This window comes from Nerophis lumbriciformis, linkage group LG07 (assembly GCF_033978685.3).
Source record: "Nerophis lumbriciformis linkage group LG07, RoL_Nlum_v2.1, whole genome shotgun sequence".
In the NCBI taxonomy this organism is placed as follows: domain Eukaryota; kingdom Metazoa; phylum Chordata; class Actinopteri; order Syngnathiformes; family Syngnathidae; genus Nerophis; species Nerophis lumbriciformis.
Window position 1 is genome coordinate 23,373,605 of NC_084554.2, and position 15,376 is coordinate 23,388,980.

Sequence of the window (15,376 nt, forward strand, 5' to 3'; positions counted from 1 at the left end):
CAGCTTTAAACTGGATGGGTAATATGAGCCCATCAACACGGATGAAAGAATACCATGATGGCAACACACACTGACCTAGTTTTTCCAACTGGAAAAAAAAAGCACTTTAAGATATTCAATATTTTTTTTGAGTTAAATTTTGGTTTACAGAGATGACAGTCCATTTTTTGTTTGTTTATTTATTTAGGATAAATAAAAGTTATTTACAATTACAGTACAATGAAAGCAATTCTACAGCAATGTGAAATACAAGTTTGTACCCTGCGATGAGGTGGCGACTTGTCCAGGGTGTACCCCGCCTTCCGCCCGATTGTAGCTGAGATAGGCTCCAGCGCCCCCCGCGACCCCAAAGGGAATAAGCGGTAGAAAATGGATGGATGGAAGTTTGTATCCTTTTAAATCAGAGGTGTCGAACTCATTTTTATTGAGGTTCATGTCGCAATTAGGGACGGCGTGGCGCAGTGGAAGAATGGCCGTGCGCGACCCGAGGGTCCCTGGTTCAATCCCCACCTAGTATCAATCAATCAATCAATCAATCTTTATTTATATAGCCCTAAATCACAAGTGTCTCAAAGGGCTGCACAAGCCACAACGACATCCTCGGTACAAAGCCCACATACGGGCAAGGAAAACTCACCCCAGTGGGACGTCGATGTGAATGACTATGAGAAACCTTGGAGAGGACCGCATATGTGGGTAACCCCCCCCCCTCTAGGGGAGACCGAAAGCAATGGATGTCGAGTGGGTCTGACATAATATTGTGAGAGTCCAGTCCATAGTGGATCCAACATAATAGTAAGAGTCCAGTCCATAGTGGGGCCAGCAGGACACCATCCCGAGCGGAGACGGGTCAGCAGCGTAGAGATGTTCCCAGCCGATGCACAGGCGAGCGGTCCACCCCGGGTCCCGACTCTGGACAGCCAGCACTTCATCCATGGCCACCGGACCTGTGCCCCCCCCCCCTCAAGGAAAAGGGGAGCAGAGGAGAAAAGAAAAGAAACGGCAGATCAACTGGTCTAACAGGGGGGCTATTTAAAGGCTAGAGTATACAAATGAGTTTTAAGATGGGACTTAAATGTTTCTACTGAGGTAGCATCTCTAATTGTTACCGGGAGGGCATTCCATAGTACTGGAGCCCGAATAGAAAACGCTCTATAGCCCGCAGACGTTTTTTGGGCTCTGGGAATCACTAATAAGCCGGAGTTCTTTGAACGCAGATTTCTTGCCGGGACATATGGTACAATGCAATCGACAAGATAGGACGGAGCTAGACCGTGTAGTATTTTATACGTAAGTAGTAAAACCTTAAAGTCACATCTTAAGTGCACAGGAAGCCAGTGCAGGTGAGCCAGTATAGGCGTAATATGATCAAACTTTCTTGTTCTTGTCAAAAGTCTAGCAGCCGCATTTTGTACCAACTGTAATTTTTTAATGCTAGACATAGGGAGACCCGAAAATAATACGTTACAGTAGTCGAGACGAGACGTAACGAACGCATGAATAATGATCTCAGCGTCGCTAGTGGATAAAATAGAACAAATTTTAGCGATATTACGGAGATGGAAGAAGGCCGTTTTAGTAACACTCTTAATGTGTGATTCAAACGAGAGAGTTGGGTCGAAGATAATACCCAGATTCTTTACTGATTCGCCTTGTGTAATTGTTTGGTTGTCAAATGTTAAGGTGGTATTATTAAATAAATGTCGGTGTTTAGCAGGACCGATAATCAGCATTTCCGTTTTCTTGGCGTTGAGTTGCAAGAAGTTAGCGGACATCCATTGTTTAATTTCATTAAGACACGCCTCCAGCTGACTACAATCCGGCGTGTTGGTCAGCTTTAGGGGCATGTAGAGTTGGATGTCATCAGCATAACAATGAAAGCTAACACCGTATTTGCGTATGATGTCGCCTAGCGGCAGCATGTAAATACTAAAGAGTGCAGGGCCAAGAACCGAACCCTGAGGAACTCCGCACGTTACCTTAACATAGTCCGAGGTCACATTATTATGGGAGACGCATTGCATCCTGTCAGTAAGATAAGAGTTAAACCACGACAAAGCTAAGTCTGACATACCAATACGTGTTTTGATACGCTCTAATAAAATATTATGATCGACGGTATCGAAAGCAGCGCTAAGATCAAGAAGCAGCAACATAGATGACGCATCAGAATCCATCGTTAGCAGTAGATCATTAGTCATTTTTGCGAGGGCTGTCTCCGTAGAGTGATTTGCCCTGAAACCGGATTGAAAAGGTTCACAGAGATTGTTAGACACTAAGTGTTCATTTAGCTGCTGTGCGACAATTTTTTCGAGGATTTTCGAAATAAAGGGAAGGTGGGACACCGGTCGGTAGTTTACCATGAGGTCAGGATCGAGGTTAGGTCTTTTGAGCAGAGGATGAATAACCGCTTTCTTGAATGCTAGGGGAACAGTGCCAGAGGAAAGTGATAAGTTTATAATATTTAGCACTGATGGACCTAATAATACAAAAAGCTCCTTGATAAGTTTCCCAGGAAGTGGGTCAAGTAAACATGTTGTTTGTTTTATCCCACTTACACGCTGTAATAGTTCCTCTAATGTTATTTCATCAAAAAGAGAGAGACTATTTTGTATTGCAGTATCCGTCGTAGATACAGTTGTATCTGTGTTCATAGAACCCAGTTGTAGCTGGGATGCGTTGTCTTTAATCTCCTTTCTAATGAGTTCAATTTTCTTATTAAAGAAATTCATAAAGTCATCTGCCGAGTGGGTGGAGCTATTGGGAGGAGTCCCTTGTTGGGTTAGCGATGCTACTGTACTAAACAAAAATTTAGGGTCGTTTTTGTTGAGGCGGATGAGATTTGAGTAATATTTAGCTTTAGCTAAGGTAAGCATGCGTTTATACGATATTAAACTATCACTCCATGCTTGATGGAAAACCTCAAGCTTGGTCGCGCGCCATTTGCGTTCCAACTTTCTACATGATAATTTATGAGCTCTGGTTTCCTCTGTAAACCATGGGGTGCGCCTTTTAGGGGCCCTTTTTTGTTTTAGCGGTGCTATACTATCAATGGTTTTGCGCAGGGCATTGTCAAAGTTGTTAGTGAGGTTATCAATAGAGCCGACATAATTTGGGAATGGTGCCATTACCGAAGGCAGTAGGTCAGCAAGAGTCATCGTTGTGGCGGCATTAATGTTGCGGCTGCTATAGCAGTTATTATTATTACTAGTTTGTTGACAATGAGTCAGAACTTCGAATTTTATAAGGTAATGATCGGACATTACTTTAGTATACGGGAGTACCATAACTTTGGAGGTGGTGACACCCCTGACCAGCACTAGATCTATCGTATTGCCGTTGCGATGCGTAGGTTCATTTATTATTTGTGTAAGACCACAGCTATCAATTATAGTCTGGAGCGCCACGCACTGAGGGTCCGATGGGGTATTCATATGGATATTAAAGTCCCCCATTATGATTATATTGTCTGCGTGCGTCACTAGATCAGCAACGAACTCTGAGAATTCATTAATAAAGTCCGAGTAGGGCCCTGGGGGGCGGTAGATAACAGCCATATCGAGAGGCAGCGGTGCGACAGACCTCATAGTAAGCACCTCAAACGATTTGTATTTATTATTTAGGTTAGGGGTAAGGTTAAAGTTTTCATTATATATTAGTGCGACCCCCCCCCCCCCCCCCCCCCACCCCTTTTAAGGGGACGGGCAATATGCGCATTCGTATAGTTAGGAGGAGATGCCTCATTTAGCGCAAAAAATTCGTCTGGTTTGAGCCAGGTTTCGCTAAGACCAATGACGTTAAGATTGTTGTCTCTAATGACCTCATTAACTAATAACGTTTTGGGAGACAATGATCTTATGTTTAAAAAGCCCATATTATAAGTATTGGGCTGTTTTGACGAGTTTTTGTTTAAATTATCCGTAGTAGAAATATTAATAATGTTGCGTTTATTATACGTAGTGCACTTTAAATAGTTTCGACCATATCTAGGAATTGATATGACGGGAATTTTCAGATTGTTTGCTTGATGCTGCGATCGACTGAACGCATCATGATTTGCCACCTCAGTAGAATGCATATCTACCCCGGACACATTCACAACAGAAAACACATTATGTGAGTTGTGTGTTATTCTAAGAAAATTGCTATGCGTACAGGAATTATCCAGCCTGGTGCTGGCTAGTTCTAGCTTAACTGACTCCTCACCCGGACTAGCAGGCTCTGTAATTGCCTGTGACCGGGCTTGCTCTAGTGTAGTTAGTCAAATGTGACTTAAACAGTAGTCTATATTCTTAGACAGGATGATGGCGCCTTCCTGGTTAGGGTGAAGGCCGTCCCTCATCAGCAAGCCTGGTTTGCCCCAGAAAGAGGGCCAATTATCAATAAACGTTAGTCCCTGTTGTCTACAGAAGCTAGCCAGCCACTTGTTAAGCGAGACTAATCTGCTATATCTCTCATCATTGCCTCTCGCAGGCAGGGGGCCAGAGACAATTACTCGATGCCTGGACATCTTTCTAGCGAGATCACAAGTCCTGGCTATGTTTCTCTTTGTAATCTCTGACTGTCTCATTCTAGTGTCATTGGAGCCAACGTGTACAACTATATTCGCATAACTAGTGGTGCGATTAGCCTGTTGTACGTGTTTACTAGGCCTGTTGCGAGTTAGCTCCCTAAGATTAGCCTCAATGTCAGGTGCTCGGGCCCCCGGGATGCACTTAATTGTGGCTGGTTTGCTAAGCTTTATGTTTCGGGTGATGGAGTCCCCTATGACTAAGGTGTGGTAGTACCAACCTCGTCATGTCTGTTGTGTCCTGAGCAAGACACTTCACCCTTGCTCCTGATGGGTGCTGGTTAGCGCCTTGCATGGCAGCTCCCTCCATCAGTGTGTGAATGTGTGTGTGAATGGGTAAATGTGGAAGTAGTGTCAAAGCGCTTTGAGTACCTTGAAGGTAGAAAAGCGCTATACAAGTACAACCCATTTATTTATCATTTAATTACGGCTGCCCTCAGAGGGCCGCATTAATTGACGTGGTGAACCAGATTAAATGATTTGGCAGACCATATTAAATGACGTGGCGGGCCACATTAAATGAAGCAAGATCTGGCCCTGGGGCCTTGAGTTTGACACGTACTTGCAATACAATACTTGCATTATTATTGGTGCTTATATTAGTCTCAAAATAACGTTGACAATAATATCACTTCCCAGCCATCAACTGTGTGAAAATATATGATCCAGCAAAATGTTGTTGTCCCAGATCTAAACATCCCTAACTTAAGGAAAAAAACTTCAAACAGAAACAAGACTGGGGGGCGGCTGTCCGCCTCGACTGGTTTGGTTGAGTCACAGCTCAAGAGTAGAAATTTGCCCACGACATGTATTCTCCTGAGTGCCTCTGCAGTAGACATTTAATGTATTTACCAGACCAAAAACAAATGTCCACTAGAGCTGATGCTGGTTCGTATTTCTCCCATTTAATCCTCCCATTTATTAACCCAAATTTGTGTAATCCTGCTTACCAAAAGACACATTTGAATAATATATGCAATTTTTTTTTTTTAAGTCTTTAAATCTTTGATTTTGTGTAAACCTCCAGGTATGAATGCCCTGCTGGATGCTTAGATGCTACAGGCAAAGTAGTTGGAACAGTTTACTATGAAATGGTGAGTGAACCTACTTGAGTCGAAGCTTTTACTGTGCCATAAAACCGCCAACTCACAGGTTTTTTTACGTGGTGTTCTGCACGCGTTGTTTCATTTCTGCAGCAATCTAGTGTGTGCCGAGCTGGTCTACACGCAGGAGTCATTGATAATGACGGCGGGTGGATGGATGTAACAAGACAAGGGAGGAAGGACATCTTCATCAAGTCGAACAAATATGAAGTTCAGTCGCTGGGGTGAGAACTCAGTTTATACTGCTGAAAGAGAAAGTGAACTAAAATGACTCAAAATAATATGTTTTTTTTCTGATTGAGCTATCTCAACTCGCAATTGACAGAATCAGGTGCTTGGAGGTACTATTTCTGGTAGCCGTTCTGCCTGTGTTCCAAGTGTTTTTAAGGCTACAAGGACTTAGATCTGTAAAAATGAACAATTTAATGCGGATGAATCTATTGTCATAATAAATCTGATTAAAAAAGTTAACGCACACAACCGATATACACATTTGACTCATTTGACAGCCATACTAGAAAGGATAAAACCAAGCTGACCCAAGCTGAGGTCAGTGTATATTTTAGTCATTGAATTTTCATTTTATGAATGGGAATTGAGAAACAAAAAAACAAATTAATTTATCTGAATTTCATTTTGAAATTCCATCCATCCATTTTCTACCGCTTGTCCCTTTTGGAGTCGCGGGTGGTGCTGGAGCCTATCTCAGCTGCATTCGGGCGGAAGGCGGTGTACACCTTGGACAAGTCGCCACCTCATCGCAGGGCCAACACAGACAGACAGACAACATTCACACTCACATTCACACACTAGGGCCAATTTAGTGTTGCCAATCAACCTATCCCCAGGTGCATGTTTTTGGCAGTGGGAGGAAGTTCGAGTACCCGGAAGGAACCCACGCAATCACGGGGAGAACATGCAAACTAATTTAGTATCTCATACAACAAAAATACAAATCACCAGTTAGCAGAAACAAAAAAAAAAACTGACCAAAGACAGATGTTTTTTTTATATTATGACAAAAAAAACGGATTGCTATTTAAGACAAGACAGCAGTCTGGCCTGTAGGAAGAAACAGTATGGTGTTGTATTTTGCATCAAAAAGACATCTAGTTATGTAGAATAATGTATATTGCTCAAGTATATACACAGTTAAAAACAAAACCAAACACATTTTATTTAAGGGGCCTATGCCAAATAAATATTTGAGTAAAAAAAAAAAGGTATCTGTTTATGGTCGTTTTTTACGTTTCTGGTGATTTTTTTTCTGTGTTCTATGAAATATGAAATCCGAACACGGTGGTATAGTGGTTAGCATGTAGACGACACAGTCAGGCAATCTAGGTTTGCATCTCTGTTTGGACATCTTTGTGTGGAGTTTGCGTGTTCTGCCTCTGCGTGTGTGGGTTTTCTCCTCGTATTCCGGCTTCTTCCCACATTCCAAAAATATGCATGTTAGGTTCATTGGACACTCTAAATTGTCAAAAGTGCTTACGTGGCGGCCATCTTAGTGGGGACCACTTTCCCATTTAAAGCAATGCGTTGTAACTTTCTTCATTGATTTTTTCTGTAGTTTACTTTATTGTCAAGTAAAAACATATGCTATTAATACACACAAAATAATCTTACAGATAAAAAATGATGTTTACTATTGTCCTTGTTTTCAACCATACGGCATATTTTACAACAATATGCAAGAGGTGACATGACGTCCTGTTGCAGACTGAAAGAGCACTTAAGCAGCACTCAGTGGGACTGCCTCAAGGGAATGTTCTCAATTTCCCAAGCTAACAATAGAAAACACTTGAACGCACATAAGGCTCCACTTTTCCACTTTTCAAAATGCACTAGCTCAGGGGTGTCAATGTCAAGGCCCGCGGGCCAGATCCGGCCCACAAATGAATTATGGCCCCTGGGATGATATTTGATTAGTATTAGAACCGGCCCGCAGGCCACAGCCGCCTGCTGCTGTTTTGCACGGACCAATACTACATCATTGTTGGCGCTAGTAACTTTCAAAATGTGGTCCCAGGGGCCCCATCAAGTCATAAAAATAGGGTCCCACAGTAAATTTTTGGGGTCCCACTTTTTTGTAATCGTTTTGAAAACAAATGATAAATGTATGCATTATCCTGTTGTATCTCACATTCTCTATTGTGTTTTGGAAAAAGGTTGTCATAAACGTTACTTAATTCATAAAAAAAACAATACACTAAAAAAACTAATTTTTATGCCTATGTAAGTTTATTCATTCACTTTCATCTTTCCTTCATGGATCTAAACTTTACCGCTGCCGGTATTTTTTTCTATATTTGTATTGTAATATTTTCAGAATGTGTATGTTCTATTTTTGGCCAAAGTAAGACAAAGAAAACAATCTGAAGTTGTCTTTATTTTTTTGTTTTAATGCCATGATTTTAATAGTCCGGGCCGCGTGTGCACAGCTTTTCTTCCATGCGGCCCCTGAGCTAAAATGAGTTTGACACCCCTGCACTACCTCGATGCTATTTTATATTGAATTTGCCATATACAAGCTACTGATTAGCAAGTTCACATAGCAATGTCAACACCTCCAAATTGGTCATGAAAATTACAACCAAGATTCACATTCTAATCAATAAACTGGTGTGTATAATACTTAAAGTATAAACACTTTTTAAGATGCAACAAAAGACTAGATTTAGCTTAATGGCAAAGACTACCCCCTGGCTAGGCAACACACCGTTTTAAATTGTAACTGCATGCATGTATAATACTTGCAAATGAGACTAAGAAGTAAAAAAAAATCAAGATGTAATACCCGAACAGCACAGTTATCATAATCAGCTCAGTGTTAAATGTTTTTTTATTTTTTTATTACCGGGTAAATATATTAACATTTATTAACACATGAACACACACCGATGCACTGTAAATTGGTACCATTGTGTACCGTTTCTGATTCCCAGGTACATGAATTGGTACTTTATCGATTCAAATACAAAATTACCCATCCATAGTGGTGGTAAAACGAAGTCAGGTGCATCTTATCTGTACTGTAAAGTTTAAATTTGAATGACAATTAAAGGAAGTCTAAGTCTAAGTCCAAGTCTAATGCAATGTTTCTCTTTCAACAGGAAATACCAGAGTGCTAATTCATTCACAGTCTCCAGAGTAGCAGGTAATTCACACCTTCATTTCCAAATTAAAGATGTAACATCTGCACTTCTTTTGCTTATGGATTGTTATGCTGTCTTGCAGTCAAAGCGATCACATGTGAGACCACAGTCGCACAACTGTGTCCATACCAGCGGCCTGCAAAGCATTGCCCAAGGTACAGTATGTCCCTGCATCTTAGTCCCTTTGTGTAAATACAACCATCCCTCATGTTTATATATTGTCCTGTTAGGTTATACTGCCCCAGGAACTGTTTGGAAGAGAACCCAAAGATATCCAGAGTAATTGGCACCAGTTTATACTCTGATGTGAGTTTTTTGTTAAAGGTGGCGTAAATAGCGAGCGGGATAAGACAGAATGTTTTTTATCTGCTTGCCTCTGCAGAAATCGAGTATTTGTCGGGCAGCGGTTCATGCCGGGGTCCTTGGAAACAACGCGGGTGGTTACATCGATGTGATGCCGGTGGACAAGCGGAAACTCTACATGGCCTCTAACCAAAACGGTGTGGTCTCCGAAAGGTACGGTTCATTTGATCATGCCTAATATGCTTAATAACGCACCATGACAATGCCTCAATCTTGTATTTCTCTGAGTATAGAACAATCACTCTGTTTTAAGAGAGGACAGTCTGTAGGTTCAATGTGCACAATTGAATATCTTAGTTGCTCAGACAGTAATGTGTTTATACAAGTTAAGATTTGGGTATGTTGTTTCTTAATGGGGAAATACGTTTTTGTGTCTTATTTTCTTGTTAGCATTTAAGTTAGCAAGCTGGTGCCAGTCAGTCTGTGAGTTTATCAAAGTGCAGTTATCAATCTCAGTTTTTGATGATTTTAATCTAAAACAGTAATATTAACAGTCGGGAGTTTTACAGCGGTTATTATTATGGCCTGAGCAGCAAAGCAAGTACAGCAGGTGCAAGCAAGCAAGCAAGGGCCCTATTGAAATTGCTGTGTTTTTTATTATTATTATGGGACTGCTGCAATGCCAGCACCCCATTCACTGTTATTACTGTTATTATTGTATGAATGCTCCAAAGCATTCACACATATGGTTTTCTACACCAAAATTAATCTATTTATTATTATTATTCAACAACTTCTTCTTCTTCTCCAGATTTTGGCGCGTTCTCTACTTTCCAGATTGTTATCCCATTCAAACCGTTCCAACTTCAAACTGTTCAGCCTATTCCGGAATCGCGGGTTTTCCCTAAACAAATTCCAAAAATTCCCAGATTTTCCAGAATTCCAGGTTTTCTGGGACAGTTTTCCCATTCAAAATGAATTGGTCATTTTTCAAACTTTCACCATTTCCACATTTTTCAACCGATTCAAACCATTCGACCTTCAACACATTGCACCATTCTGGAAATTCAAACTATCCTTTTTCCAAGTTCAAAACAATTCCAGGATTTTCCAGAATTCCTGGTTTTCCAAAGCCCTATTTCCACCCTTTTTTCTGGCGACTACTCCTCCCACATTTTTCAAACCATTTCAACGGTTCCACCGTCAAAACATTCCTCTTAATTAGGAAAAAAACGTAGTTGTTTTTTGAACTGTAAAAATTCTTGGTTTTCCCGAAATTCCCAAAATTCCGTAATACCATTTTTCAATTCAACATGTTACTACTTCAACATTTCTCGACCGATTTGAAAAATGTCAACACCAACCATTTCAACTCATTCAGAACATTAAAGTTTTTACCATTTAAAATTAATATCCGCTTTTCCCGAAACTCCCCAATTTTTTTTAAATTTCAATTGAAATCAATGGGACATTCTTCAATGTTCCACAACTTCCACATTTTTCATCTGATTCAAACTGTTCCAACTTCAAAATATACAGCCTGTTTGGGAATTGTGTGCTCTAGTTCAACAATTCTAAAAAAATTCCAGCATGTCAGTTCAACTTCAGCATTGAAGCATTCACACGCAATTCCTTCAGGAATTGCCCCATCTAGTTAGTTTTAATAGTCTCCTGGTTTAGACACCTTTTTGAGGCCCTTAACATACACAACAACTCCAAAAAGTTTACAAGGGCGTCAGGTTCGTCTGAAATTTGTTAATACTGTTTATCGCTACATCCTTAAATGGGGCCAAAATTAAATAAATAAATATATCTTTAAATATTAGTTTAACGTGTCATTATTAAAATATAATTGACAATAAATACATAAATGTGGTACAAAATGTGGTATCAATGTTTTTAATGTTAAACAACATTCATTTATTTTATGATTGAATTAATTATTGATTCATTTGTCATTTGTTAGCTATGCAAAACTACAACACAGATTCCCATAAAACTTTGGGGATGGACGACACATATTCGGTAAGAACCAAAAATAGGAGTAAAATTGTGTTGCATTGAAATAAACGGATCTATCAACCGTCTCCCACAATGCGAATGGTGCGGTCTCGGGTCTAATTTACATAGTCCCCCATATGAAACGTATAATCGACCCTCCTGGAATGTTGATTTGCATAAGAACGCATAACAAACTCCAGACAATGTCCACTGGGATACATTGTGGTCATCTACGCCAACATTGCTAGTTTCAGTCCTACATCCTCCACGCCCTCGTCTTTCGCCATTGCATTTATCTTCGTCTCACCAGACGTTTTGTTAGCATCTCCTGCTTTATTTATCTTTCTCCCCGAACTCCACAACGTGTCTGTCGTTGCCGTGCGAGCGCGTGAATCCGCCGCTGTTTGCACAGAAACGTGTCTGTTTGCGTCCGATCTGTCATCGGTGTCATGACGCGACATACGAACCTGCAAGTGTACATGTTTGTGTGCGCATGTCATCTGCACCCCCTAGCAACACTGTCTTCTCTTCTTGTTCCCCTCCAGCCTTCAGAATCCAGTCGGAGGGAAGGCGTTTCGGGTGTTTGCCGTGATTTGAGTGACCCCACCCGACCCCCTTCTCATCCCATTGAGGGCGGCGTGCCCAAACAGAGAGCGCACTCTGGCTTGTGAATAGTCGCTAATCAAAGGCAGTGACTGAAACGCTTCTAGCCTTGGCTAAACCGGCGGGCGGTAGAGGTCGTCTCCATGACAGCCTAAACAAACACTTTACACGCATATGAGAAGAAGCTGTCAGGACCCTCCCTCCTAATGTTTTGCCAGCTTTAGTTAACTGTAAATATATGACAGTAGCTCATATTCATATGTTTTGTGCATACTTGTTCATTGCTCAACACTAATAAATAAAATATAATTATTTCATGATTATAAAGTATGAATATATAATAACAAAATGTAGCTCTTGATAAAATAATCATCATTTTAATACAATTTAGAATGGCACTTAAAGCTGCATATCATGTTGACTGTCAGGCACATTTTTACTTTTATGTACTTTTTTTTTTTTTTTTAAAGTTTGGGCAACAATCTATTTTTATATGACCAGGCTTACGATGTATCAGAATGCTGCTATACTGTATGTTGTTATTTACCTATGTTCGGATAATACACACTCCCTGCTGGCAGGAAGTACAGTCAACACTCAGAGTGTTTTATTCAAATCTTGTAAATGTTTGAAGTGGTTTTCTTTCAATATTTGTACTCCAAAAATGTCATATCTGTAATACTGATCAACACAAATGGTTATATCTTGTGCATTATTCATATATGTATGTATATTTAGCTTTTATCGGTCCCAATTTATTTGACTTGTTTGTCATATTCAGTATACAGTATTTTCCTATCTCAGGTTATTAGGAAAAACCCATTTTGCAATAAAATATTACAATCCTACAATATTGTTTTTATTTAACTCGATATTGTTAATTAATAGGGGTGTCCAAATACAACTTATCCAACTCCGATACGACATCGACATTGAAGCTTTTAGTATTGGACGATACATACTTTTATTTTGTAGTGTGGAATGTTGGAAAAGGTTAGATCAATTGAAATTACTCAGAGAACAATTAAGTGTATGAAAAACACTATCCTATTTACAAACCCCAAAACCAGTGAAGTTGGCATGTTGTGTAAATCGTAAATGAAAACAAAATACAATGATTTGCAAATCCGTTTCAACCTATATTGAATTGAACAGACTGCAAAGACGAGATATTTAATGTTCGAACTGGAAAACTTTGTTATTTTGTGCAAATATTAGCTCATTTGGAATTTGATGCCTGCAACATGTTTCCAAAAAGCTGGCACAAGTGGCAAAAAAGACAGAGAAAGTTGAGGAATGCACATCAAAGACTTATTTGGAAAATCCACACGCGAACAAGCTAATGGGGAACAGGTGGGTGCCATGATTGGGTATAAAATCAGCTTCCATGAAATGCTCAGTCACTCACAAACAAGGATGGGGTGAGGGTCACCACTTTGTGAACAAATGCATGAGCAAATTGTCGAACAGTATAAGAACAACATTTCTCAACGAGCTATTGCAAGGAATTTAGGAATTTCAACATCGAAGGTCTGTAATATCATCAAAAGGTTCAGAGAATCTGGAGAAATCACTGCACAGAAGCGATGATTTTACGGACCTTCGATCCCTCAGGCGGTACTGCATCAAAAAGCAACATCAGTGTGTAATGGATATCACCACATGGGCTCAGGAACACTTCAGAAAACCACTGTCGGTAACTACAGTTTGTCGCTACGTTTGTAAGTGCAAGTTACTATGCAAAGCGAAAGCCATTTATCAACAACATCCAGAAAAGCGGCCGGCTTCGCTGGGCCCGAGCTCATCTAAGATGGACTGATGCAAAGTGGAAAAGTGTTCTGGGGTCTGACGAGTCCATTTTTAAAATTGTTTTTGGAAACTGTGGACGTTGTGTCCTCCGGACCAAAGAGGAAAAAAACCATACAGTGCTTTGCATAAGCGCAAAGTTCAAAAGCCAGCATCTGTGATGGTATGGAGGTGTATTTGTGCCCAAAGCATGGGTAACTTACACATCTGTGAAGGCACCATTAATGCTGAAGGGTACATACAGGTTTTGGAGCAATATATGTTGCCATCCAAGCAACGTTATCATGGACGCCCCTGCTTATTTCAGCAAGACAATGCCAAGCCACATGTTACAACAGTGTGGCTTCATAGTAAAAGAGTGCGGGTACTAGACTGGCCTGCCTGTAGTCCAGACCTGTCTCCAATTGAAAATGGCGCAATATGAAGCCTAAAATACCACAACGGAGGCTCCAGACTGTTGAACAACTTAAGTTGCACATCAAGCAAGAATGGGAAAGAATTCCACCTGAAAAGCTTCAAAAATTGGTCTCCTCAGTTCCCAAACGTTAACTGAGTGTTGTTAAAAGGAAAGGCTATGTAACACAGTGGTAAAAATGCCCCTGTGCCAACTTTTTTGCAATGTGTTTCGGCCATTAAATTCTAAGTTAATGATTATTTGGAACAAAAAATTAAGTATCTCAGTTCGAACGTTCAATATCTTGTCTTTGCAGTCTATTCAAGTGAATATAGGTTGAAAAGGATTCGTATTATGTTTTTATTTACGAATTACACAACGTGCCAACTTCACTGGTTTCGGGTTTTGTATGATTACCCGTCTGGAATGGACTTATGCTGTCTTTAAGTTGAATTGGAGAGGTAATATTTTGGGCGACACAATAATAAATTGAGCTCATGACGCAGTAACTTAAATGATACGGACACATTTCTTCCTTGATACTTTCTAGTACGCTTTCTGCCTCGGAGACTTTGAATGTGTAATTAATACGCAACTATAGTTATTTGATACTTCTTTATATTGACAAATGTAGTGTTTTAGACAGCAATATTATTCAAATAGGGACATTTATAGTGAAGTATTATTGCAGCAAAACTATTTGCCAATGCGTATCTCAATCTGTGCGTGTGTAATCCAATTTGCGTGTCCGTTTACTAATTTGTGTGTCTGTTTCTCAATCTGTGTGTAATCTGATCTGTGCGGGCTTGTTCTAAATTGTGTCCATTTTTTGATTTGTGTGTGTGTAAAAAAAACACAAAAAAGCTGTGTGTCTGTATTCAGATTTGTGTGGAGCAGGAACCCTCAAATCTTTTTACACGTGACTTTTTCTACACTTGTGCCGTGGAAGATTTGTGTGCATACAGCGATGCAAATGTGTAAAAAGATTTGTCTGCAACTTCACCTTTCCTTTCTGTATATTCACCAGTAGTTCTGTTTTCGCAGTAACTTAGTTCTCAGAAGTAGTTTGGTCTTCATCAGCTAAGTTGTCAGTAATGTTGTATGTGAACAAAATTGAAGAAAGAACACCTCACTTGTTCACATATCGAGGTTTCCTGCTTCACACAAATCTGAATACAGACACACACATTTTTTTATTTTATTTTTACACACACAGATCGAAATAAGTTTTTTTTATACCCACACACACACACGCACACACACACACACACACACAAACACACACGCACGCACACACACACACACACACACACACACACACACACACACACACACACACACACACACACACACACACAAATAAAACAGATTAAAATACAGACATACACGTTAGTACACAGACACGTGAATCGGATTACGATACGCTATTATGTGCTTG

At 40.1% G+C, this 15,376-nt stretch overlaps 1 protein-coding gene across 2 annotated transcripts in view; it reads left to right on the forward strand.

Annotated features, from left to right (window-relative positions):
* The window catches only part of LOC133609747 (cysteine-rich secretory protein LCCL domain-containing 1-like), a 64,447-nt gene extending 51,874 nt beyond the window's left edge, over positions 1 to 12,573 (forward strand). Inside the window, exons 9-15 of one of the 2 annotated variants that reach the window (XM_061965626.2) lie at positions 5,598 to 5,664; positions 5,767 to 5,897; positions 8,790 to 8,833; positions 8,914 to 8,986; positions 9,062 to 9,137; positions 9,214 to 9,347; positions 11,681 to 12,573. In XM_061965626.2, the coding sequence (XP_061821610.1) occupies positions 5,598 to 5,664; positions 5,767 to 5,897; positions 8,790 to 8,833; positions 8,914 to 8,986; positions 9,062 to 9,137; positions 9,214 to 9,347; positions 11,681 to 11,732 (577 nt within the window). In that variant the 3' untranslated portion in view covers positions 11,733 to 12,573. The remainder of the gene's footprint in view (positions 1 to 5,597; positions 5,665 to 5,766; positions 5,898 to 8,789; positions 8,834 to 8,913; positions 8,987 to 9,061; positions 9,138 to 9,213; positions 9,348 to 11,680) is intronic. The other variant, XM_061965627.2, reaches the window with a different exon arrangement.
* The last annotated feature ends 2,803 nt before the right edge of the window (positions 12,574 to 15,376 follow it).